Genomic DNA, 26,155 nt, shown 5'->3' with positions numbered 1-26,155 from the left:
TGACTCTTGACTTTGCCATCATTTCCTTTTTGTTAAAACAGCCTTTGTCTCTCTAGCTTGGTCCCTAACACAATTGCGAACATTTCTTTACATTTAAATTGAAGGTCATGCAGAAAGAAGTTAAAATCTCTGTTTCATAATGATGAGGCCAAATATCTCCAGATCAACATTTGTTTACCTCTTGTGGTAAAGTAAAGGACCCTACACAACAGTACTCTGACTGTTGTATTTCATGTTTGCTACTACAGTATTCATAGCATAATCGGGACAGGTTAGGAGTAGCAAACACGGCCCCTTTAAGCGGGGTGCCCGATTTCGCGATGAGCACTCACCATACACTAACGGCATACGACATGTTCATGTAATGCACACACACACACACACACACACACATGCATACTGACCTACTGTACATGTACACGAATACATAACCACGCTACCCCTCGGCGCGACCCTCTAGCTTTCCCTGCACATGGCTTTGCTTATATGTAGGGGAGAGGAATGTTCCTGAAAGCATGTGTTTCGCAATGGCATGGATACTTATACACGGCGCTTTCGTGGCTATGCATGTACGTGTACTGGATGTACGGAGGTCAAAACACACCAGTCCGAAGCTTGCTGTGTCAGTTCGATGTAAACGACAACTGATAGGGAATCTTTGAAATATTGTTGTGGTATTTTGGTAGATTTTTTTGTGTAAAATATCAACAAAATCAAAGATCGCTTGAAGAAAAATTGTCCCGTTTATCAGAGGTCCCCGCCCGATTATCCAGTGTAAATAACATGCATTGGAAATGTTTCTGGGAAACATATGTCATTTAAGCGAGGTTCCCGATTATCAGATGCCCGATTATGCGATGAATACTGTATCTCCTTTCTTTCCTTTCAGTCATCTCAAGCGTCGGATGACATTTCATGCAGTCCTGCCACATGAGTGCCTGTGTTCTTCGAGCCTCATAGCTCCCATCCCTTGATCCCGCAATGGCCGACCTGGACGCAGATGTCGATCTCCTGCCCAGTGTGAGGCAGCTGATCTCCAGCGTGTCTGCCTCCATCCAGGGTTCGGAGTCCCTGGCTGCTGCGGAGGACATGATGGTGCACCTGGAAGGCACGGACGAGAACTTCCACAGGTGAGATGGTCACGGGGTCATGGGGTCATGTCTCTGGTCTTGGCAGGAAGGAAATAAAATTGCCAATGATCAAAGATGAATGAATGCTATGAAACAAAAGGAATCTACCAGGTTGGCTTTTTCATATTGTTAAAAAGTATCATTTGGATGTAACATTATAAATATGCAACAATAAAACTTGATCGATTGAGAAACTTCGAATGGCAAGGAAGTATAGTCGACCATGCCTAAGTCATCCTCACAGAAGTAAAAAAAAAAAGAAAAGTTTTTTGTATAAGTAAGAATTCACGTAAGTCGAAAAATTTTCCCTGGTCCCTATGGATTCAACATAGATGGGGCTGACTGTACTTGGTTACAAATGTATTTGTTGGCACCTTGGCCATATGAAATGAAAAGAAATAAAATCATGACACTGTTATATGAGGTGCACTGTGTATTTCGTTTTCACATCCAATTGCTCCTACATTTTTCTCTCCATATTAGGTATGAACTAGTGAAGTTCATCAAGGGGCGCATTGATGAGGTCCTCGGTCCCCTGATTGAGGAGGAAATCGAGAGGAGGAACCTAGACATGCCCAACAGAGCCACGGAGGAAGCAGCCGTTGGAGCGGTCACTGAGAAGGTCATCAATGACCCAGCGTAAGTCAGGCGCCATCTACAGTTGATTTTGTTTCTTTTTTTGGTTGTACAGTGCCAGCAGGGAGCCCTCTTTAAATTCACAGCATTAGAGCAAAATGGGTATTCTCTCTGAAGATGTCTGTATGCAAGAAGTAGTGAATGCAGCCATTTCCACTCGAGATTATGTAAAGGGCTTTTAAGTTGACTACTGTAAAAGTGGAAATTTTCTTGCAAGTAATTTTTTACACTCAGCCAGGTGAATTTTGTGTGTTTTTAAGTCTGCAGAATCAAAATATACTGTAGTACAGTTGTATTTCTTATAACATGCAAAATTTGCCTTTATTTGTGTGTGTGTGTACAGGAAAGGTATCATTGCAGTGTAACAAAATGTATGCATTCTTATTGAAGGGTTTCATGATATGTGGAATCACAAGCCTCTGTGTAAATTTGTGTTCACAGGTGCACGGAAATGATGCACATGCTGAAGGTCAGTACACGCAGTGCCGTGGAGCGCCTGATCCAGGCCTACGACGATGACCAGCGCCAGAGGACCACCAGCCGCGGCCTCCTCTCTCACAGCTACTCCTACCCCCAGCGGACCACCCACAGCCTGAACCACTCCAGTGGTGACGATGAGTCTTCTTTGGACTCCTCCTTCAACCAGGTTTGTCTGGAGTTGTTCCCTCCTCCCCCCCCCCCATCATTCCATATGTCCTTCGTAGGTTCTTGGACTTTATTTCCAAATCTGTATTTTATGCTTGTATAACTGTGTATGCTATTTGAGTCATGAAGATTTTCCATTTTATGGAGGAAAAATAAATGAAATTGAATTAAATGAATAAAAATGATACAATTTCTACTTTGAAAAAAAAAAAAGAATTTGCTTTAAACATCACAAGGTTTCATTTTCACCATGTAATATGATCATTTTCTGTAACAGGAATGCATCAGTCAGAATGGAATTATTACATATTTGGTTTGCAACAGAAACATTCTTCAAGGCTCTAGTGAATTTGCAGGAAGTGTTTCTGTATTCTTCTTTCCCTCTGTCATGTTTGTATTCAGTTAATCACACCTTTACGTTGTTTTTTTATTACCTGTCATTATTAAAAATCCCTAGAGTTCATTCATGTTCATGAACCAAGAGGAGTTCACATCCATTACGGAGAGCTTGGATACCAGTCAGCCCCTCCAGCGGCGCCGCGACGCCCTCCACACCCTGCTGCAGGTCCCGCCCTCCGACATCCTGGCCTGCGAGAACTGGGGCAGGCTAAAGTCTGGCCTGGTGGCCGCCCTAGCTGACCCTGACGAGAAGTTATCAGTGAGTTCAGTTCCTCCCCCCCCCCCCCCATCCCCCAATGTGACCGTCCATTCCTCCCTCTCCTATATGCGCAATTATTTAACTGTTGCATTTCATCTTGTCATATACTCCCTTGTGTGCAAGTTAACCAGACATGTCTTGAATAGAGCTAACAGTTCGATTTTTGAACCGGCCATGTGCATTAGGCAACACTTGAGTAATGAAGCTACCTTTAGTAACAGTAGCAGCTGTAGCATTAGTAGAAGTAGTATTACTAATACTACTACTACTGCTTCTTGCAATGATAATGCTGATGATAGATATCGTTATCGTCATTGTTGATGTCTTCGACATCATTACAAAAATGATAATGCATATTCTATGTTTATGGATTTATGTATATTGGAGCATACATAAGAATATTGATAATATATGTAATGATGTATTATTATTTAGTGAGCAACATTGTTCCAATGTCTGGGAATTATTTCAATGTACTGTATAAGCTGTTATTTTTGCATACAGATATTTTTGTGAATGAGGAGATACCGGACGATTTTGCGAGATGTTGTTTTCGCGAATTGACGCATGCTGTTGTATAAAGTGCACTGTTACCCTAGTGCATGGCAGCACTTTTGCGTGTTGTTAAATTCGCGGTGCAACACTAATTTGCAAAATTTGCAAAAATCAAACCCTTGCGAAAATAACGGCTTATACAGTACTTAAGTCAGTTTGTTGTGCAGACATAGATTAAGAAAAAGAAAGAAAAAAGTTTTAGATACAGCTCTTTGTTTTCATAACAGGAAAGCAGTCTCCGTTTCCATGCCAGGATGTTTGGCTCCAGTTCACACAATGTCATGAGAGAGATGTACACAAACCTTGGTAAGCTGCTGCATGTACATGTGTGTTATGTGTGTGAATTTTATTCTCAAACCTCTTTTGTGGAGTACTGTTGCACTAAACGGAGTAATAAACAGGGGCCGAGGAACATTTTCAGGATGGGGGGCTACGGGATCAGGGGAGGTCAAGGTCAGTGCGAATGGTTACCCCCCCCCCCCCCCACACACACACACACACACACACACACACACACACACACACACACCCCACCCCACCCCCAGACAGGAAGAATCTAAGAATGGAATCTATGGAAATTCATATGGGTGGTTTTTTTTTCTTTGTTCCTTTCTTTTTTTTTGGGGGGGGGGGATGATTAGACAAAAATGTGGGGCTGCTTTCATTCCTTTTTCTTTCCTTTTTTTCTCACTTTTTTACTTCTTACTTTCCTTCTGATTTACTTCCTGTCTTCCTCTCCTTTCTTTTCCTCTTTCTTTTTTTCTTTGTTTCTCTCTTTCTTTCATTCTTTTTTATTTGATTATTTATCGATTACTGATGGATATTTGTGTATGTTACTTCATTTTAGTGGACCACCTCAGCAATGAGTTCATAGTGATGGGAAGCAAAGGTGGAATGCCATTGCATCATGGGATAGACGCCACACATCACGCCACCCAGAAACTTTTAAAGAAGGTCAGTAGAACAGCTGGGACTAAGATTAAGGGGTCATTCCCAATGAGTGTAAAGTATCAGGAGACACACAGATTTCTCTGGAATGTTTCTGTTTTAATATGGATATGGGAAAAGGCAGTATATCGCAAGTTGGCTTTGTGATGAAAATCGGTCAGGCAGTGTGGCAACAGAATGATATGATTTACATGGCATTTGGAAGAAAACGATTCATTGTGTATAGGACAGAGGACTATTTAAGTGCTGTCTAAGTGAGATTTCAACACTACAGACAGCCATATCATGTGGTGGATTTCACTGCACAATGCTGGTATTGATGAAACAATACAACAATATAACATTTTGTAACAAATATATGTTCAATTTTATGCTCAATATGAGAATATCATTTCCTCATATTGAGGAATCACATGTCAGTGAAATGTTCATGAACTTCCAGTTTGTCACTCTACCTGCATTTGAAATAAGATTTTTTGTTCCCCCCAAGATGCCAAATGATTTTTTTTTTTTAAAGGGACTGTACAATACCAGTTGAGGTGGGGATTCATGTTTTTAACATTCCTAAGTGCTAAGTGAGATAATGAGAAACCTCTTATGAAATATGAAAGAGCATGTAATTTTAAGAAGGATTCAGCATTTATTTGATGAAAACTGGTTTTCAAATGGCTGAGATATCCAAAAAAGTGATAATAATAAAAGGTGACAGACCATGCCTTTTATTAGGATCTCTTTGTTTCACCTTGTTTTTTGGATATCTCAACCATTTCAAAACCAATTTTCATCAAATAAACTTTTGATACCCCTTAGAATTGCATGCTCTTTGACATCTCATAGAGTGGTTTCTGAATATCTCGCAAAACATGAAAAGCTAAATCCTCACCTCAACCAGAACTGTACACACCCTTTATAAGTAAAGGATGTCATTATGCTAGATGAAACTAACTTCTCTTTTCTAGCTGCAGACTGTATACAGTTGTGTTACATTCTAGGAAAATTCAATTTAGCAGAAATTCTCATTATTGTTTTTGATTATTTATTTGTCTTTGTTTTTTTGTCACAGTTTCGCCTCATGAATGAGTTTCAGCTTGAAGTGCCAAAGTATTGGATCAGATTTCCAGACAAGTGAGTGATTTGGGTTCTGTTGTCAATTTTGTTTTTCAGTTTTGCAAGGCTCTTCATGGAATTGTTTTCTTGTTTGTTATAGAGTTAAAATTTTTGCGGACAAAAAAATCACTTGTCATCAGACTGTGTGACCTTCAATATTCTGTTGAAGAGCATAACCTACAGAGAGTATGTTATTATCTTCATCTTCAACAGCAAACATTGTACCTGTATTTCAACAGTTGAATTTTGTATTGGACACTTGACAACATACATATATGTAACATGCATATTCATGTACCACTTCAATATCACTTTCCTTTCATGGAATCACTATGTATCTCTCCTGTTCATCTGAAAATGAAGTTAAACTGATTAGGCCATTACTTTGAAGTGATAATTCATCACTTTGGTGAAAAAACAACTACAACTTTGGTACATACATTTGTTTTGCTTACTTAATTACTGTAGCCCCCCCCCCCCCCCCCCCCCCCCGCTTAGCTTATGCAGATGCTTGATATGCTTGAGACTGGAATTGTTGAGTGCTGAACCTAGGGAGCCAGCCTATTGGGCACTAAAATAATAGAAATATCCTTCTCTCCCCCCCCCCCCATCACATTTATGTAAATCCAGGTTTATTCAGGACCTGACTGAGAGTACACTGAACTTGCTGGTCCAGAAGCCCCACCCGCAGGCTGAGTGCCTCACTCCAATGTGTTTCATGGCCCTGCTGGATCCCAAAGCTCTCTGGTTCAAAAAGTGGATGGTAAGTCACATACATGAGACCAAGGTTAAGAGAGTTTTGAGACAGAATAATTACAGAATAATTTCAGTGATGTGACTTTCTCGTGCAATAGTATAGTGAAAAAGAAAAAAAGAAAGAAAGAAGAAAAGAAAGCATACACTTTATATTTCTTTTCTAGTGTTCTATTACAGCAGACATCGTATCTCCATTGCAAAATAAAGGTTATATACTTTCAAACAGTACACAAAGGTCAAATGAGATTGAACGCATTTACTCCTGTAGTATCTACAATACCTGAGGTGACATTGTTCCAAAAAGCAATAGGAGAATCTAAGTGTGCTTCCTGCACGCGTAGAATAGAGAACAAAATGCAGTGTGTGTTTGGGATCCTTTACATTGTATGTATCATGTTCGTGTGAAATACTTCATCTTTATTTATGCTTTTATGTGCTTTGAGTGCCAATTAGCACAGATAACCCCATAGCATTGTTCACACTGTCCAAAGTCTCTGGCACATAAAGTGTTACAGGAGATGATGTATCACAAGCAGTCGTCCTCATTGCATCAAAATTTCATCTTGGTAAGAGCAGCGTTAACCAGTAAATTCTTCTTTACGTCACAACACAAGATGCAGTCGCCACTTTGGCGGCCTTGTTTGGTCACTGAGAGTTGATCATCATGTGACTTGGGGTGATGTGCACAGTGATCTAGCATCTTTATTTTACTTGTCATGTCACCTGACTTTCCCCATGTGCCCTATGTGAGAGGTGAAAGGTGTTAGCGTGTTTGTTTCTCATACGCAAACAAAGATTGACTGTGGCTCTTCTACACATGGGACCTCTTGCAATTATAGTCGAGAGTATGGTATCTGGGTCATGGTGCAAGTCTGTGATTCCAAGCATTTTTTTGATAAGTGCAGAATGGTGTGTCACACAAAAGCAAAAATGTGTGTAAATTTAGATGTGCTACACGTCATCTTTCCATTCCAGAATGCCCATTACAGTCGGACAGTGATCATAAGCCATCTGGAAGCTACAAACACTCTGGTAAGCTTTTGAAGAAACTCTCTGATTATACTTGTTTCATTGTTTGCTTGTCTTTTCTTTTGGGTGTGTTTCTGTCTTGGAAAGTTGGAACCAAGTATCATTTGCAATGTTCAAGCATGTAACAGTGTAAAAAGAAGTGGAGGAAAATTTATATATTTCATGGTTGCATGGTGATCATATTGTGATAAATGAGTTGTCTGTTCTTTCTTTCTTGTAGAATATTGACCAATGAAACCTTATAACTGATTTTGGAGAACTAAAAGAACAAACAAAACAGGAGAGATGCATGGTTGTCAAATTAGCTGTCATGTAAAAAGCAGTATTTATGTAATTTTTTTTCAGAACACAAACTACTTTGATTGTGGACACTCTTGTGTGATCAAGTGTTGGCACTGGGTCAATTTCATGGATATTTCCTTGCCCATAATTTTGTGGATGAGAAATTCAGAATACTTCTGTACATCTTTCAATATCTCCCCAAGATATTTGCCTGCTCTTATCTTTTGCACCAGTTCAATAGAATCTTTTGAACTAGTTCATACAAAATCTGTGAAAACTGTGAAATATTCTGTGTTTGCAATAACAAATGAGTGGCATTTCTCCTTCTCTGATAGCTGGCAGATTCAGTAGCCCAGTGCCTGGACTTTGTAGAGTCGCGGTCAGCCTGGCTGGACAGCATGGATGATCTGTCCGACAGGTTCAACATGAGCAGACTTGGTAGGTGGCCATCCTTATTCTTTTGAACACATGCATCCTTTGCTCTGTGCCTAATCACAAGTTTGCAAAAATGCAGCAACAAACAGATATTAGCCCTCACTCGAGGTATTAAGACAGCATTTTTTTTGTGTGTGTAGGCCTATAGTAGTGATGGTTAAGCATATGGTTACTCAAAGTAAGATTGGAAATGTAAAGTTGTGATGGTTGACTGTTCTGCTTTTGCTGTCGTCCACTAAATGTGGAAAAGTATTTTCCTCCAGTAGTTTACCAGAGTTGCACAGCTTTACTTGTAAACACAAAACATGTTCCTGCTTACGAGAATTAACATTAGATATTACACATGAGATGCCATGATCATGGATATTCATGAAACTACTATGACAGTGTGAATTCATGATTTTGTTATTCATCCCTCAATTAACAAATCAACCAACCAATGGATAAATAGATTGATTTATGCATTCATCCAGTGGCTCATTCATTCCTTGGCTCATTCATTCCTTGGATGTCACTTTTGTTGTTATTATTATTTCTTTTTTCAGACACATCCCACAGGACCAAGTACACTCAAAAGGAGCTGCAGTTCCTGGTCTTCATCAAGGCCCTGTCCATTCTATCCAGGCTCCTGGTCTACTGCCGGGGAAGACAGCTCTTTCCTGTCTCAGTACGTGGAAAAGAAGGTCAGTGTGCCACTACAGACTGCTGAATTTTTGTCCATAAACATATACATACACACACACACACACACACACACACACACACTGATTATCCATGCTCTGCATTGGGATTTGAGATAAACAGTTCCTTGCTTTGTTTTGTGTATTCTCGTCTTTTATTATATTTGTTTTGTTTGTTTCTTGGTGTAGTGTCTGTGACAGACCTGGTGAGATCTCTGTTGCCGCTGGTAATCAAGAAGTCCTTCCAGGTCAACATGCCAACAGATACAGGTTGGTGACCAGATACATTGGTGATCAAATGATGCATCAGTGATCATATGATGTAATGGTGGTAGAATGATACACTGATGATCAAATGATGCAATGGTGATGAAATGACACAATGGTGATTATGTGATGAATGATGATCAGATGATGCAATGAAGATCAAATAATGCATCTGTGATCAAGTGAGGCAATGGTGATCAAAGGATGCATTGGTGATCAAATGATGCATTGATGATGAAATGATGCATCTGTGATCAAGTGATGCAACGGTGATCAAAGGATGCATTGGTGATCAAATGATGCATTGATGATGAAATGATGCATCTGTGATCAAGTGATGCAACGGTGATCAAAGGATGCAGTGGTGATCAAATGATGCATTGATGATGAAATGATGTATCTGTGATCAAGTGATGCAACGGTGATCAAAGGATGCATTGGTGATCAAATGATGCATTGATGATGAAATGATGTATCTGTGATCAAGTGATGCAACAGTGATCAAAGGATGCATTGGTGATCAAATGATGCATTGATGATGAAATGATGCATCTGTGATCAAGTGATGCAACGGTGATCAAAGGATGCATTGGTGATCAAATGATGCAATGATGATGAAATGATGCATCTGTGATCAAGTGATGCAACAGTGATCAAAGGATGCATTGGTGATCAAATGATGCATTGATGATGAAATGATGCATCTGTGATCAAGTGATGCAACGGTGATCAAAGGATGCAGTGGTGATCAAATGATGCAATGATGAAAATGATGCATCAGTGATGAAATGACACAATGGTGATGAAGTGATGAATGGTGATCAAATGATGTACTGGTGGTAGAATGATTCATTGATGATCAAATGATGCGTTGGAGATCAAATGATGCATCAGTGACCAAATGATGTAATGGGGAGAGATTGATTCATTGATGATCAAATGAAGCAATGGTGATCAGTCAAACATTGATGATGAATTGAAAAGATGCATCGATGATGAAATGACACAATGATGATGAGGTGATGAATGATGATCAATGATGTAATGGAGATGACATAATGCATCTATGATCGAGTGATACAATAATGATGAGTTGATGCACTGTTGATCAAATTGTACATGTATATTTGGGAACAAAGAATGCACTGGTGATCAATGATGCATCTTTGATCAAAGGATGCAAAGGTGATCATGTCATGCAGTGGTGCAACTGGTGATCAAATTATGCAATGGTGATAACATGATGCATCTGTGGTCAATGGATGCAATGGTGATCAGTTTATGCAATGGTGATCAAATTATGCAGTGGTGATTGAATAATGCAGTAAAGTAACAACTAGTTTCAACCCTGGTTCAAGGCTTTGTTGGCATAAGCCATGTTTGTGCCTTTGTTTATTTTGGGCTTTTAAACCATATTGAATGGTGCCATGGGAAAGTACACAAGAATTGTTTATTTGGGTTTTGCAAGCCATAGCGAATGGTGCTGTGGAAGTATGCACGAACATTTCATGGCTCTGCTCGTGTATTAAATTTTTCTTGACACCTGGAAAGTATCCCTCACAAATTCATTCCTTTTATTGAATATGAATATATTTCCCAATTGCCTGTAGAGAGAAAGAAAGAAAGAAAAAAAACCTGTGCAAATTTCTTCATGACCACAAATCAAAATAGTATGATATGTTGAAAGACTCATAAATGGAAGCTATGTTTACATATACTCTTTGCAGAGTGAAATGATAACATAATAAACAAGCGATAACAATAAAAGCTTTGTTATTCATGTGTTTGTGATGCCTCATTGTTCTACCAGGAGCTCCGAGTCCAGCCATGCTGGTGACCGAGATGCTAAAGATTATTAGCATGGACCGGGCAGCCTGTGTGGAGTGTCTGTGTAAGGACGATGTGGTGGACGACATCATCAAGCCGGTCAGGGACTGGCTCAACAAGGACAAGGTACCATAGTTTAAAGGTCAACTGTTTGAACATACCTAAAGGAAGGACTTTTTTTTTCAAGTGCCTGCCAGGTCAGAGATCAGATATGTAAACAACATCTTCCATGTACATTTAGCACTTGCAAAGTCAGTAGTGGACTGAACTGGGACAAGGTATGACAGGGTCCAGCTTTGTGAAGGACAGTTTTGATAGGACTTCTGTTCATGTCACGCCATGGATTTGCTCTGAGAGGTCAGAATGTGTCAGAGGTCAACTATATGTACAACAGTGGTGCAAATCTAGCCATGGAACATCTCCAAAATTGAAGTATCAATTTGTGTCAACAATGTCACAATGAGACAGGGATTATACTCCTAAACTTGTAACTACAGCTATGTAATTTTTGTTGTTGTTGTTCGTAGTGATTATTAATAAGGAAGTTGTGAATGATAGGCCAAAAAGCGTCTCTTGTATATTGCATACTTCTCTGCATGTAAAAGAGATCAATATCTAATCCATATCATATCATCTTCTCCCTTACATCCCATTTATCCACCTCAGCCATCCACTGACCTAACGATGCTGTGTGTAGCGGAGATCCTGTCAGCCATAGCCAGCTGGGAGAAGGGAACACGACTCCTGCTGTATGGGGAGAATGGGAACAGCTTCCAGCACAATCCGTAAGTCGTGCATAGAGGAGTGAAGGTGTACCTTGTTACCCGCGTGCTTCTCTGATGCTTCCTCAGCTTGTCATCATCGCCACCATTATCTTTATTGTCATCCTTCAGCTCTTGCTGTTTGTGCTCCTTTTCTTCTTCTTCCTCCTCCTCCTCCTCCTCCCCCCCTCCTTGTCATTAACCCGTTGTGGATGGGCTGATTTTGCTACAACACACATTTTCCATAGACACTTGCCCGAGTATACTCGGCACTCGTCCTCAGCGGGTTAATATCAGAACCAGCAACAGCTCATCTTCATTTTATCATCTTCATCATCATCCTCATCCTCATCATCATTATCATCATCATTATCATTATCATCATCGTCATCATCATTATTATTGTCCATGTACAGCAGGAGTGTAGAATGAACACATACTGCTGCTATGTGGTAACATACTTTCATTGTTGCAGAACACTTGTGGAAATGAGATGTGATGGCTGCACATTTCTGTTCTCAAAGGATTTAAACCAGTTTATGAAGGAAACAATGAATGCAGGTCACTTATTTACAAAAACTACCTCCTACAAGACAGCCACATAAAGCCTATATAACTTTTCCATTGCTGTAAATCTGTCTTTAGGTACAAGAAGAGCAGGTAATATATGCACGAAAAATAATGCTCTGTAAATTCGAAATTTCTTTGTCATTTGACTTCATATACAGTCACTGTAGGAATGATAGCTTTCAGATTCCCACTGTATCAGCAAGTGCCATTGATGAATAGGATTGTTTGTGAAGTATGCAATGAGGTTGAAGACTCGACTAATGTGAATGATGCTACACTTTCTCCAGGTCCGCCGCCGTTCACATCATCACCGAGTTCTGCAAGCGTGCCCTGGACCAGCCGATAGCCACGGAGTTCCTGACCCAGCCGTCCCGCCCAGTGACAGGTGTATTCCTCTACGTCTGTCGGCAGCTGTACAGCAACTCAGAGGGACTGCTGGTACTCCACCCCTATGGCCTGCATCACTCGGTAGCCAATGTCTGGAGAGAGGTCAGTCGCGTGACCACTGTATAATGCTGTATATTTCGCAAGGTTTTTATTTTTGCGAGTCAGGTGCTGTTCATGAATTTAAAGACATGCACAAATGTCAACTCTGATCCGAAATGACTGTGACACGCATGCATACGTTTTTCTGTTCAGTGCTGTGCTCCATAATTGTGAATTCGACCACTCGCGAAATTGTTGAGAAGTCACGAATCATGGAAAAATTAGACTCACTAAATAGATGGCGTATACAGTACCTTACTTCCTGTCGTCCTGCCGATGACTTTGACTATGGCAAGCTGTGGTGTGTTCAACTTTACTCCGTTCTCTATCCATTAAAAGACCACTTAAGTCTGTTTTAGTGTCACTTGGTCCAAAGAAAGGGAAAATCGAGGAAGAAGAAAATGTACATGAGGAGACGATTGGTGCCCATTGATAGAAAGACCTTGTGACAGCAGTTTCTAAATTTTTTTCTTTTTTTTTTTGCTTGGTAAATTAAGAAATTTATCTTCAGCAGAAGCGTTGAAATCAATGATCACTGCTGAAGATTACAGAGGACCTGCATTCGCAAGAAGTCATCATACATGTACATAACAGAAACCTAGTCTGTGATATTTAGTGACACATAGAAAAAAAGAAAAAAAATATGAGCTCCCACTTAAGACTTCACATGTGATGCTTTTCTGTGTTGTAATGTCAAGACTTGCTGAGGAACTCCTCCTTCACACTCTCCACCTTTGGCCATCTTTCCACAGGCCAGTCGAGAGGTGGAACTTGGAGCCACACCCATCATGGAGGACTCTGAGGTGACGGCAGAAAACGTGGCCGCCCGGGATGCCTTCATGTGGGAGCAGAACCTCTTGGATAATCTCCTCAACTTTGCTGGGACCGCAAAGGTTAGTTAAAAGAACCGTCAACAAAACACATAGAAAACAAACAAACACAGATCTCTACTTCCCCTTTCCCTCTCCCCCTCCTCCCCCTCTACCCTCCCTTTCCCCTCCCTCCCCCTTTCCTCCTACCTCTACCTTCCCTCCAACCTCCCCCACCCCTCCCACTACCCCTCCCAATCCCACTACCCTCCCACTCCCCCTCCCTATCAGCTCCCAATCTCCCTTTCCCCACTGTGATCATTGTCGTCAGCTCTTTTCTTTTTGCCTTACAATTACCATGCCATGTTCCACAGCTCATTAAGTTTGCAAGGGCAGCGATTCAATGTATTTCATCTGTCAGTGCGTGAATGCACATGATTTTACCTCTAGTGTGAGCTACCAGATGGGCTGGTGCTGTTTCTTTAATTCATGCCAACATAACAATAAGTGTACTATTTTCTGTTTATCCGGTACTTCATCACACTCTATAACACTTAGAGAAATTTTTATCAAAATTTTTCTTCTTTTGGCTGCCATGGTGATCACACAGTTGAACAATTCTCGTACATGTTTTTTATATATATCCAATTACCGCTCCATCGATACTCAGAGTGATGATTCAAAGCTGTCGTTTTAAATGATCTAACCTCAAGTCTCTTGACCGGTTTGCAGGGCATGCTGCTCCTTCAACAGACGGGAGTGATCAATGAGTGCGTTGCCTACATGTACGGCAGGTACACCAAGAAACTGCAGGTAAGAACCACCTGTATCGCACAGAGAATATATATAATCACTTGTTCTGTCATAGTTCTTGTAGTGCCCCTTGCTTGTCAATATGGTTTCTCATCTTCTGAGAACTGATTGTCATTACTTATATAGAACTGTATACGCCATATATCTTGCGAGACTAAATTTTCACGAATCGGGAATTCCTGACGATTTCGCGAGTGGTTAAATTCGCGATTGTGGAGCCCTGTACTGAACGGAGAAGAGCACACGCGTACATCACATTCACATCGGGATCAGAGTCAATATTTTTGCATGTCTTTAATTTCGCGAATAGCACCAGACACGTGAAATTCGCGAACATAAAAACCTTGCGAAATATTCGGCGTATACAGTATCATGAAATATCCTGTGTTTATGCTATTATGCCAAGTGTGTTTGCAGTGTATGTTGATCGAAATATATAACATCTGTTAATAGCCATTTATGAGATATCATAGAAAAGCAAGCATATTTTCATTATATTACACTGTAGCAATCAATGTGTATTACAATGAAAAAGCAATCTGTACTTACAAATTAAAAACATGCCCATGAGCAGTTTCTGAATATTAGAAGGATTAGCTATTTGTGTTGTAAGAATATGACTGTTAGATATACAGCAAAACTTGCAAGTGCAGTAAAATAAAAAGGAACAATAATTTCATTTTTTGCTGTAATTCCTTGTGGTGCTTGCAAGTAATATATTTCTGTGATCTCTCAACAAAGAATGATTATTTCTATCTATTGATTATGTATTGATATGTTCAGGTGAGCAAAATGGAAAAGTTTGGCTATGGTGCCATGGTAACCCAGGTTTCTGCCACCGCACCAGGAATGGTAGCCCTCCAGAGCTCTGGTGAGTCTCTTCAATGATGGAAATGATTTCTGGATAGCTCAAACTACTCGTGTGGTGTTTACTGCTGCATTTATATCATATCATCAGCAGTTTAGAATAAACGTTTGTGTCCTTCTTGTTGTTCATTCTTTGGTTTGTTTGTTTGTTTTCGCTCTCTACACCAAAATATAAAAATTTTTGTAGGACTTTGGGCTTGGTTTGATACTGTTTGCTGACTGCTGGAAGTCACCTTTGGTGAACCACGAGATGTTAGTCACAGTTTCATGCTACTCGGGGGGTGTGTATGGGAACAGAACACATTACTGTGTTTGTACCCAACACTTTGCAAGGAAATGAATGGGCTTGAGCTGGGATATTTGTCACACAAAGTGAAGTTAATCACTAAACAGTTTGAATTGAGCTACTATTTGCTTTATGAAATATTTGTATTGTAAGTTTTTTTAGTCCCTCTTGCAGAATCATTTTTTGGTATAATATTTTCAATGCCTTAAAGATTCTCATGAGATGAAATAATTATGATGATTCTATCATTTATCAGGTTTCATCAAGACCCTGGTCACTGAGATGTGGTCAGTCCTGGAGTGTGGGAAAGATGACCAGCCTGTTCTGAGACCCGGTCCCTATCCCACCCAACCCATCGACAGGGCATCACACAAGGTAAGTCTTTGGCCTTTAAGACTCCAGTGCAGCCCTTTGAGCTTCAAGCTGCAACTGTAATAATGCTTGCATTTCCACCGTCTTTTCCATCTTTATTAGCATGACTTCCTTCCAGTTTTAGTAACCCCAGCCGTGTTTCTTGTTCTATGTGTCCCAGTACTTCCTGAATATGGTGAACATGCTTTCAGCCTTCCCGGCTGTCTACGAGGTCCTGGTGGACCAGCCTCTGCAGAGCAAGGACTTCTACTCCTTCAGGGAAATGCCAGAAACAATTCCAGTGAGTGTGCAGTCCCCTTTTCTTCCTTCAGTCTTCATTCATGTGACCATTGATGATTGGTCTTTGATAGTTGTGAAAAGAACAACTGCTCATTCACATTCTTTGCATCATAATATGTTTACTCACTGAGTGTAATGTCGTTTCAGAAGTAGAAAGGTATCAACTCCGGTGTTCTTGTAGGTACTTAATGCCCTTCTTGCTCTAAGTTGGTGATATGCCTATCACAAACAATGAGATAGAATACCAGTAGGTTCCGCCTACCTTTTTCATAATGGATAGCACCTTTCACGACTAATGGTGAATGGAATCTGTGGGTCTGCTTCAGAATTTGATATATATGTGAAATATCATGTATATTGATCATTATGTTTTATCATGTAATGGAATTTTATGTGACAAAAAAAAAAAATTGAAGAAAACAGAACAGAACCTTAAAACTTTTTTAAATTGATGAGAATTTCAATGAGATCGTTTTATTTTCAAACAGGATGTGATCGACCGTCTCATCATCGTTGACTCGGAGGCAAAACGGCACTCTCTCTTCAATCTGGAGGAGTCCCATGTGTTTGGTCTCCGGTGAGTCTCACCCGCTCACATACCTACCAAATGTTCCCGAGTGATAGGAACTTTCCCATGTCTTAGGACAAGTGCATTTCATTTGTGTGGAAATCATCTAATATATTTCACTAATATTTCTCTATGTGCTTGACATTGCTAGAAGCAAATATTTTGTGAAGTTGTGTTTGCATACACCACTTTATCCATGCACCTCTTACCAGTAAAGCCAGAGACGTTTAAGTCTTAAATTACAACCTTTTTGGACAACCCAAAGCTCCCATTGTTTGTAATGGATGTAGTGTGACAGTATTAATGAGAGTGGCTCAGCATCAGATTTGAATTGCTCTCTGTTTTCTTTCTCCGTCTTGGCCCAGACTGCTGAGTGTGCTGGTCTCCTGCCTAGACACGCTGCTCCTGCTGGAGACGCAGTACCGGATCTGGGATCGGCTCCTGCAAGACCAGAACGACAACCGCATGGACGGCAGGTGCGTGCTTAGAGCCAGTCGGCTTTTCCTTGTCATCCATCTGCCTGGCGACTTTGCCGGTGGAAGATGACACCGGCGTGTGAATAAGCTGTGATTGAATGAGCGCAGAGTGCGGATTCTCAGGTCAAATAATCATTTGAATGATTTACTGGATCTATTAAAATTGATGATCATCATTGTCAAGAAGCATACCCTAGATTTTCTTGAAAAATTGGGGAGTAGTTTGATCATGTGATACATATCAACAAACCCAGTCCTGACATGAGCTCACTATTTTGTCATAGAGATAAAAATTTCATGCTTTAACCCTATTCTAACTGGGGGGGGGTCAAATTGACCCCCCCCTCGACGTTTCGCGCCACGATTCCGCAACGCGCAAAGATTTTGCCGCGTCGTTTCATGACTTTTTTCATTGAAGTCTCCCGCATATTTTGAGACCAAATTTGCGATGTCCGGGTACACCGTTCTGAAGTTATGCAATGTTTTGCATATGCATGTCTACCCGAAAACCGCTCAAATTCATGATTTCGTGTGCAAATCCAATGCAAACTGTGTTTTTTTGTTTAATTGATATAAATTAGATTATTTCAACTTTTAACCATTGAAATAAATCAATTCTAATGTAGATAAGCTTGAAAAAGTGCCTCCAACAAATTTTGGCAAAAAAACAATAGAAAACAAAAGATCGAAAAAACAATAAAATACATAAGAAATTAACAAAACAATAAAAAACAATAGAAAATGATTTTGATTGTACTATTTTTTTACAAGAAAATTGTTTGATGTGTCTTGAGGAACTCTGACACAAAAATTTAATAATCCTTCAGTCTTTTTGATGGAGTTATAGGTGAAAATATGATTTCATGCGTTAATTTGCATAATTAATTTATTAAAAAATATGAAATCAACATTTTTCTATTGTATGACCATGTAATCTTGTAGTTGACATCCGGCTCTATGTTCAGGCAAAATTTTGCGGCGATCGCGTGATCGGCGGCCGAGATCTGAAGGGGGGGTCAAATTGACCCCCCCCCCAGTAAAAACTTGGTCTCAAATAGCCCAGTTAGAATAGGGTTAAGGGTAAATGCCATGTATGTCAGTGTGTATGTTTGATTTTTGAAAATATGAAACTTTGCTAAAATTTCTGGTCAAGCATGAAGCAGATTCTCACAGGAAAACAAACAAGTCATTAGTGGACTGGTACATGGACTTTTTGTGGGTCCAGACATGAAACAAAGAAGGAAGCTGCTTGATTGTGAATGACATGTGTTACCCCATTTCTACTGTGACCAGTATTTGGAGCCTTCTCAACTATTTTGAACCCCTTTGAAAAATGTATTGTCTGTCTACCATGTATTTATGCTGTTAGGAGCGCCTGCTCAGATTTCTCCCAAGTAGGCTCTGACTGGCTCTATTCTCATGGTAACCAAGTTCCCTCCAAACACCTTTTGTATACCACGCTTTGCTGAAATAGGAGCTTTATTGGCTGTAGCTCCATGTTTGCTTGCAGTAGGTCACATGTGTAAGGTAGTGGGCAATGACCTGCAGTTATTAACTTCTGGGTTGGCAAAAGGTCGCTTCTCAAAACCAGTGGCACCCATACTGCAGCTGAGCCTTTTTGAAGCTGCTATAGCATGCTCTGAAACCACTCCCTGTAAATGGTTTCAGAACCTGATTGGATTGCTTTGCCTTTACAGTATTCTGTGTGTTTAAACTGAGTTACAAGGCTGCTCAAGGAAGCTTCAGAAACTGACTTTTACTTCACATTAACAAGGTTTGTGTGTTTAATCTATTGTCTCATTGCTACACAGTGGAGATGTCATGATTGACATGCTGGCGGTCGAGCGCAACCACATCCTGGTGAGGAGCTTTGTGATCGGTGGCCCCACAGAGCGGATCCTGCCTTCCCGGGCACTGACCGATGACCCCGAGGAGCCCTTCCCCTGGCCGCTGGTCACTGCCTTCCCGGTCCCCAAGGAGTACATCCCTTCTGTCTCGCGTCCCTCCATGGTGAAGCAAGGTGACGACATGCCTCCTGTAATAATTTCGATTGTGTTGATTACCTTCATAAATGGATTTGATGTTTTAATAAGTGTTGGTCTCTAAACAAACACATGGTACCTCCCACCTGAACTAAACATCATCTACGGAAACATCATCTGTGGATGATTATATCTCCAACAGTAGATATGCACAATTGAATAGTAAATTTGTGTTTGCAGAATAAGAAATTTGAAGTATTCAGCCATAACATGACAGAACGATTACCCCACCAACAGTGTGAATTAGAAGTCATCCCTGATTGACAATAAAAATGCAAGCCGTAATTAGTCAATCAGTCAATCAGAAAAGCAAACCAAGACTTTGTGTTATTTTCTATCTCACCAATGCACTGACAAAATGATGCCAGCTAAATCTCTCTTACACTCACCACAGATAATGATCTCATGCGTACACTCTTCAACGTGGCGCCATCTCTGGAATGGCTGAATGACTGCAAGGAGGCATTCTGCAGTCTGCTGTCTGAAAGACACGATGCTCTCAACACTGCCAGTGAGTCAGATTTCCTTCTACATCTGAAGCTTCCTTTACCACTCGGGTGTTATGGCTCTTAGTCTTCACTGTGAATGCACTCTGACCTTTGAACCTTCCTTGACCTCACTTCAATTTCACTCTGACCTTGTTACCTCCTTGACCTCGCCCTGACTTTTTTACTTTCCTTGGCGGCACTTTTTAATCTTGCCCTTACTCTTTTGCCATCATTATTATGACATCCAAGACTAGTGTGACTGCACTATCACCTCAACTTAACAATGGTTTCACTCCACCTCCACCTCATTGTGACTCCACTGAATTTGACCCTGACTTCTGTATGGCTGCTCTTTGCAATGACCATTTCTAGGCTTCCAGGAATGTCATTTCTGTAATCTCACTGTGACATCATTGGTCTACCATGGGGTCTTAAATCAATTTCGACATACATTATACACCGTGGGGAGGTATCCCTTTATATGAAACTTACGATTTCAGTCACATTCTTTCTGTGGATATGTTTTCATTTAATGTCGTATGATTTCAAAGCAACTCTTTTACTTGTATTATGACAATAGGGAAGCATATCATTTTAATTGTAGATGTAAACAAGCAAAGAACAATTCTGTATATGCAACTGTTCTACTCCCCCCCCCCCAAAAAAAAAAAAAAAAAAACACACCAAAACCCACAACAATAACAACAAAAAAGCAAATCAGTTTTGCAAAGATCAATGACATTACTGTGTATACAGTGATTTTTCCTACTCACATTATACATTTTTGTCTGCAGGTATGGCTGAGCTACTCGAGCACATCGTGACCATCCAATCTGAACTACCAGAGTTCCAGGTCATTCCCACAAAGCCGTGGGTCATCAAGGACAGCGCCCTCAAGAGCCACAGACTGTCCAGTCTCCAGGAGCTGGGCACCATGATGGCCATCAGGTGATACTCCCTTCAAACCAATGAGTTGACCCCACCCCTCAAAAATTATGTCCCAAGGAATTAAATATTGAATGAAGAGAAGTCTTGGAATCTTTTATAGTTCTTGTTTCAGAATAGAATTTTCTTGTTCACTTTCAATCCTTCCGCCCTCTTGTTCCAGGTATGGGCAGCAGCTGAAGTTGGTGATGAGCGCCGGGGAGGCTACAGAGGACCTCACCCTCCTCCTGAAGAGGTCCAGGTACTTCCTACATGCCCAGCAGAGGAACTTGGAGTCCGAGCTGCGTATCCTTTGTTCTCAGACAAGACGGACACATTGCAGGAAATATTCAGACTGTTTAATGCGATCCATTAACTCTGTGGCCTGCTTTAATGAGGCTTCTCAGAAAACAGAAAAATCATGTGTGGATGGAGCTTAAAGTAGCATCAAATAATCTTTTCTTAGATTTTGCATTGACCCATACTATATCAAGGCTGGTGAGAAAAAAAAATGCCACATCTTTGACTATTCTCCCTTTTCTTTCAATGTTTGAGGCAACCTCCTCCTGAAAGCCCAAGTAAAATCATGATGCACGCTGTACAAAAGATGGCGAAACTTAGCTTTAATCTTGAAGGTATATGGAGGAACACATCCAATCTTGATCATGAATGTAATGTTCATTTGAGAAAATTGCATTAAAGCCAGTGTTCTGAAAATCTCTAATGGACATAGCAGTGGATTTTAGTATGCTGATGATTTTCAGTATGACAAGTACGTACCCATATCCCTGTAGGATATTTGTTTTCTTCTCCAACTTGTTCATCTTCTTCAACATTTGCAATGTCAGCTTTGTCTGAGGAACAATTGATTCATATTGGTTCTTACCTACAGCTGTTAATATGTTTATTGGATGACAACATATCACATATGGACTATTCCCAGGAGCTCTCTACAAATTTAGTGAATTACCAGCAGTCATATTCCATCAGCAGCCACGTTTCAGCGACCATGTTTTGTGTAGCAGATTTTGCTGATTTGACAGAAATGCATATGCATTTTCCTTGATGGAATGTTTGCTGGCCTTCAGGAGGTCTAGACAATGACTACGTCGGCCATGACTGGTTTGTGTGCACCATCTTTCTCCTCTTTGGAGGGAACAAGGACCGAGCCTGGAATACGATCCACAAGTTTTCGTCTCTCTTGGTCTCCCCATATCTTTGGATGCCGCGCCTCCATGCTTCAGTAAGTCACCATGAGATATTAATGTGCGTTCTTACAGAAAATATTTAATGGTACATTTAAAGTTTTGTGTGTTTTGTGATGTATGTGTTTGGAAAGGTAGTTTAAGGCGTGTGACATTTTGGTTAAAGCAAACAACCATGTCATAGACGTAGGTACATTTATCGTCGGTCGAGACTGATAAGGGCGTTAAGTTGCCTCTAAACCCATAGTGTTCGGGACAACTTAACGCCCTTCTCATTCTCAACAGACGTTATGTTGATGATCCAGAGATATGGAAAAATTAAATATTGGTAAAAGCCTGCTTGAACACAGGCCATGTACATATTATAATACTATGTGACCTTCAGCTTCTTTTAAGCAATAGTCGGTGTTCTCTTGCACATGTAATTTTTTCATGCATATCACATATGTCCAGAGAAACAACATGCTGATAGCTAAACTACTTGTTGCCAGGCAAGAGGTAGGCAGCAGTGTCTAGGTGTAAACAGAAATTGCTCACTAACCTCTTGCCTGTTGAAGTGAATATAAAAGAGTGCTTTGGTCCAATAGGTAATGACAATAATGGTCAACAATGAATGCTTATGTAGCACATGACATATAGTGTATATGTCCCTATGCACTCAAGAAAAGGGTAGACTATGATAAAATATACAAGTTCTGCAATTACAATGATACCAGTTAATGTCCCATATCCCTGACCCTTGTACTCCAGACTCACCTGCCGGTGGAGCTGGCCATGAGTGGCATTCGCCCCGTGTTCTCCACCACCTGTTACCTCATAGAACTCATTCTCCAGACCGAGTTGCCCCAGGTCTACTCCGCCTTCAGGCTCTCGGGCTACACAGCTTCACAGGTTGGTTCTCCTTTCTGAGTTCTGAATGTCTGTCTGTCTGTCTTTGTGTCTGTTTGTTTGTCCGGTCTATCTATCTTTCTGTCTGTCTGCCTTGGCATATCTGTACATATCTGACTATTTCTCTCATTATTCAAAATTTGTAGTCAACTTTGAAGTTTAAACATATCTTCAGGTCACTAGATGTGCAAACTCAAAACTGGCATAAAATTCACGTACTGTAAAAACAAGTGATCTTCCTTAACTCACAAAATTGTGTTTCCTCTGTACAAGGGAAATATGAAGCAAGGAAGGAGTTAATGCATATCGGAACATGGCAATTCAACAGGTGCGATTGCCACGTGTTGTTGAAAACAAAACAGTGAGAGAAAAACTAAGATAGGAAATTACATGCCCTTGAAAGTGAAGTCACTGTGTTGATGATTATGATGCAGGTAATGTACTTCATGTGCAAGAAATTGGTGAATCACAGAGTAGGGATAAAATTGTGAGAGAACTGAGCTTTTTGGGGTTATGATGTAGGCATATCCTAGTGAACAAGTAAGTATTGTACATAGAGGAAATCAGTTGCACACAAATTTTCTGTGTATAATGTAAGTGCATACTTGTAAAACTTCATCGAAATAATAAACGTGATATGAAACACTTATCCGGTACCCATCCCAACCCTCCTCCCCACCCCCACCCCCACCCAATTCCAATTTCATCGTCTCAGATTTGCCAACAATGGTTGAGCCAGTGCTTCTGGAACTTCCTGAACTGGCCCGACATCTGCCTCTACGTGTGCCTCTGTGTGCTGATGGGATGCGACTACCAGGTGTACCTGTGCGTGGCCATCCTGCGCTACATGCAGCCGAAGATTCTGCTCCACACCCAGCAGCAGAAGCTGCAGATCTTCCTCAAGGTGAGCCTAAAGGATAAAAGATTGGGGAAAATGGCAGATCAGATGTAGATCAGCTGTCTAAGCCATCTGAGATCTTCCTCAAGTGGAAGACACAAAGAAAAGGAGATGTAGATTCTTCACTTGAGTTCTTCTCAAGGTGAGGCTAGAGAGTGGGGGTAGATGGCAGATATAAATTATTCATTTAAGCCAATTTGATTTTGATTTTATTTCTGAATTTCTTTTTCATACATAAATGAGATACAAAGTCAATTGAATGAACTAATTGAGCACAGTATAATTTGAATCTGACAGTTAAAACAGATAAATCATTAATTCAAATATCCAACATTTTTTTCTAACACAATGCAAAATGAAAACAAACAGGCATTATTTGGAGATCTTCCTCAAGTGAAAGTGAAAGAGAGAGAGAGGGAGAGAGGAAGGAAGGGAGTGTAGATTCTTCACTTGAACTACTTGAGGTCTTCCTCAAGGTGAGCCTAAAGGATAGGGAAAGATAGCAGAGATGAATTGTTAATTACCTCTGCCGAGGGAGGAGGTTATGTTTTCAGTACCGTTTGTTTGTTTGTTTGTCCGTGTGCAGAATAACTCAAAAAGTTGTGAACGGATTAGGATGAAACTTACAAGAAAGGGTGAGAATCACACAAGTAAGAGATGATTAAATTTTGCTAGTGATCCGGCAATTTTTGTGGCTTTTATGAAGGATTTTCAATATTTTGGCAGGTAGGGTCAATGAACTTGGGAGTTCAGGCTGCGTTTTATTGAGGTTTTCATACACGCACTAAAGTGCATGCTCTAGTTTTTGCTAAGGCGAGGTATGCTGTGCAGCTGGAAGTTGATGACGCAACAAAAGGCCTCTATATTGGGAAATCGGGCGACTTTCAGCATGCATAATATGGGTGGAAATCGCTGATCTTTATGGAAGAACAAGATCAGTGGTGGAAATGAGCTGCTTGGCGGAGGTCTGCGCTGTCAGTGCTTCTGTAGTTTAATCTGTATTACATTGTCCTCAAGTGGAAGAGAGATAGAATAGGAGATGTAGATTCTTTTCTTGAACTACTTGAGATCTTCCCTGGAGTAAGGCTAGAGGATAGGGGAAGATTGCATTTAAAGGGATGGTATGGTATTGGTGGAGATGAGTTTTGGGCTTTTAACTTTTTGCGAGATGCCAAGAAATCACTTGTGAAATAGTACAGAGCATATCACTTTAAAAGGAATTCAAAGTTTATATGATGAAAATTGGTTCTAGAATGGCCAAGACATCTAAAAACAAAGTAAAACAGAGCGATCGTATTAAAAGGTGTGTCCCACCTTTTATTAGGATCGCTGTTTTGGATATCTCGGCCATTTCAAAATCAATTTTTGTCAAAAAAACGGTGAATTCCTCTTAGAATCACATGCTCTTTCACGTTTAGTAAGAGTTTTCTTGTTAACTCATCAAAAAATTCTAAAACCTTTAGTTAGGTCTCAACCAAAACTATACAATCCCTTTTAGCCAATTTGGAGATCTTCCTCAAGTGGAAGAGAGAGAGAGAGAGAGAGAGAGAGAAAGGGAAGTGTAGATTCTTCACTTGAGCTACTTGAGTTCTTTTGTGGAAGAAAGGGAGAAAAGGAGGTGTTTTTACAGAGACTAGGTACAGGGCACAAGTTCATGACTTACTGATATTGAAATAGTGATGTTGATAGTTCTGGTGAATATGGTATTCATTGCATTATTGCCTAAAGCATTAGGATCCCTGCAGCATCAACAATACCTGTTAAGAAGATTATGACAATGTCGATGATGATTATCAGGTAATTATAAATCACTGAGACGGTTTTGACAATATTTATGGTGATGAAGTGGATGATTATGAAAATGTTAAGAAGATTATGATAGTACTGGTGATGATGATGATGATGATGATGATGATGATCTTAAGGTGATCTATGAAGCGCTAATGCCATTGATATTTGCTAGTTGTGCTGCTGCTGCTGATAATAATGATAATGATGATCACTGTCATTCCTTTCCCCCATGAATCTTGCAGGAGAATGGTCTGGATGGCTTCCATGTTGGAGATCACCTCGACTACATGAAGGACCTGGAGAGGAAGTTCAGAGGCACCGTCCTCCAGGACATGCAGAGCCTCAGCAAGGCATGAGAAAAGGATGCCGTGACCTCTCCCACAGACCACTGTCTTTCATCCCCCACCCCCTCCCCTTCACCCCAGGGCCATGGAAGGAGGGGGTGGTCACAGGCTTAATCATTGAGCAGGGTCCTGTTGTCCTGTAACTGCACTGCACTACCACAATGCCCATGCTGTTCTCAGATGCTTCAGTGTTCTGGTGCTCTCCAGAGTCCAGCATCTTTCTTCCCTCTGCAGAGAGGAATAGGAGGAGGGGATGTTACAGGTTTACTCACAGAGCAGGGTCCTGTCATCCTGTGACCGCACTGCCACCACCCCCAAGCTGCTCTCTGGTGC

At 40.6% G+C, this 26,155-nt stretch overlaps 1 protein-coding gene across 1 annotated transcript in view; it reads left to right on the top strand.

Annotated features, from left to right (window-relative positions):
• The first annotated feature begins 933 nt into the window (after positions 1-933).
• Positions 934-26,155, top strand: part of LOC140233531 (protein broad-minded-like) — a 27,692-nt gene continuing 2,470 nt past the window's right edge. The window contains exons 1-30 of the mRNA XM_072313651.1: positions 934-1,130; positions 1,614-1,769; positions 2,208-2,412; positions 2,869-3,069; positions 3,852-3,930; positions 4,472-4,578; positions 5,636-5,697; positions 6,310-6,442; positions 7,411-7,467; positions 8,082-8,184; positions 8,727-8,864; positions 9,051-9,131; positions 10,939-11,081; positions 11,622-11,740; positions 12,574-12,775; positions 13,525-13,665; positions 14,314-14,394; positions 15,178-15,265; positions 15,804-15,922; positions 16,080-16,199; positions 16,687-16,775; positions 17,132-17,242; positions 19,054-19,262; positions 19,679-19,795; positions 20,567-20,720; positions 20,881-21,002; positions 21,785-21,939; positions 22,652-22,792; positions 23,505-23,693; positions 25,721-26,155. The exon at positions 25,721-26,155 is cut by the window's right edge and continues 2,470 nt beyond it. Of these exons, the coding sequence (XP_072169752.1) occupies positions 982-1,130; positions 1,614-1,769; positions 2,208-2,412; positions 2,869-3,069; positions 3,852-3,930; positions 4,472-4,578; positions 5,636-5,697; positions 6,310-6,442; positions 7,411-7,467; positions 8,082-8,184; positions 8,727-8,864; positions 9,051-9,131; positions 10,939-11,081; positions 11,622-11,740; positions 12,574-12,775; positions 13,525-13,665; positions 14,314-14,394; positions 15,178-15,265; positions 15,804-15,922; positions 16,080-16,199; positions 16,687-16,775; positions 17,132-17,242; positions 19,054-19,262; positions 19,679-19,795; positions 20,567-20,720; positions 20,881-21,002; positions 21,785-21,939; positions 22,652-22,792; positions 23,505-23,693; positions 25,721-25,834 (3,885 nt within the window). The 5' untranslated portion in view covers positions 934-981 and the 3' untranslated portion in view covers positions 25,835-26,155. The remainder of the gene's footprint in view (positions 1,131-1,613; positions 1,770-2,207; positions 2,413-2,868; positions 3,070-3,851; positions 3,931-4,471; positions 4,579-5,635; positions 5,698-6,309; positions 6,443-7,410; positions 7,468-8,081; positions 8,185-8,726; positions 8,865-9,050; positions 9,132-10,938; positions 11,082-11,621; positions 11,741-12,573; positions 12,776-13,524; positions 13,666-14,313; positions 14,395-15,177; positions 15,266-15,803; positions 15,923-16,079; positions 16,200-16,686; positions 16,776-17,131; positions 17,243-19,053; positions 19,263-19,678; positions 19,796-20,566; positions 20,721-20,880; positions 21,003-21,784; positions 21,940-22,651; positions 22,793-23,504; positions 23,694-25,720) is intronic.

This window comes from Diadema setosum, chromosome 9 (assembly GCF_964275005.1).
Source record: "Diadema setosum chromosome 9, eeDiaSeto1, whole genome shotgun sequence".
NCBI lineage: Eukaryota > Metazoa > Echinodermata > Echinoidea > Diadematoida > Diadematidae > Diadema > Diadema setosum.
Note: the sequence above shows the minus strand (reverse complement) of the source record. Positions and strands in the feature narration are given on the sequence as shown.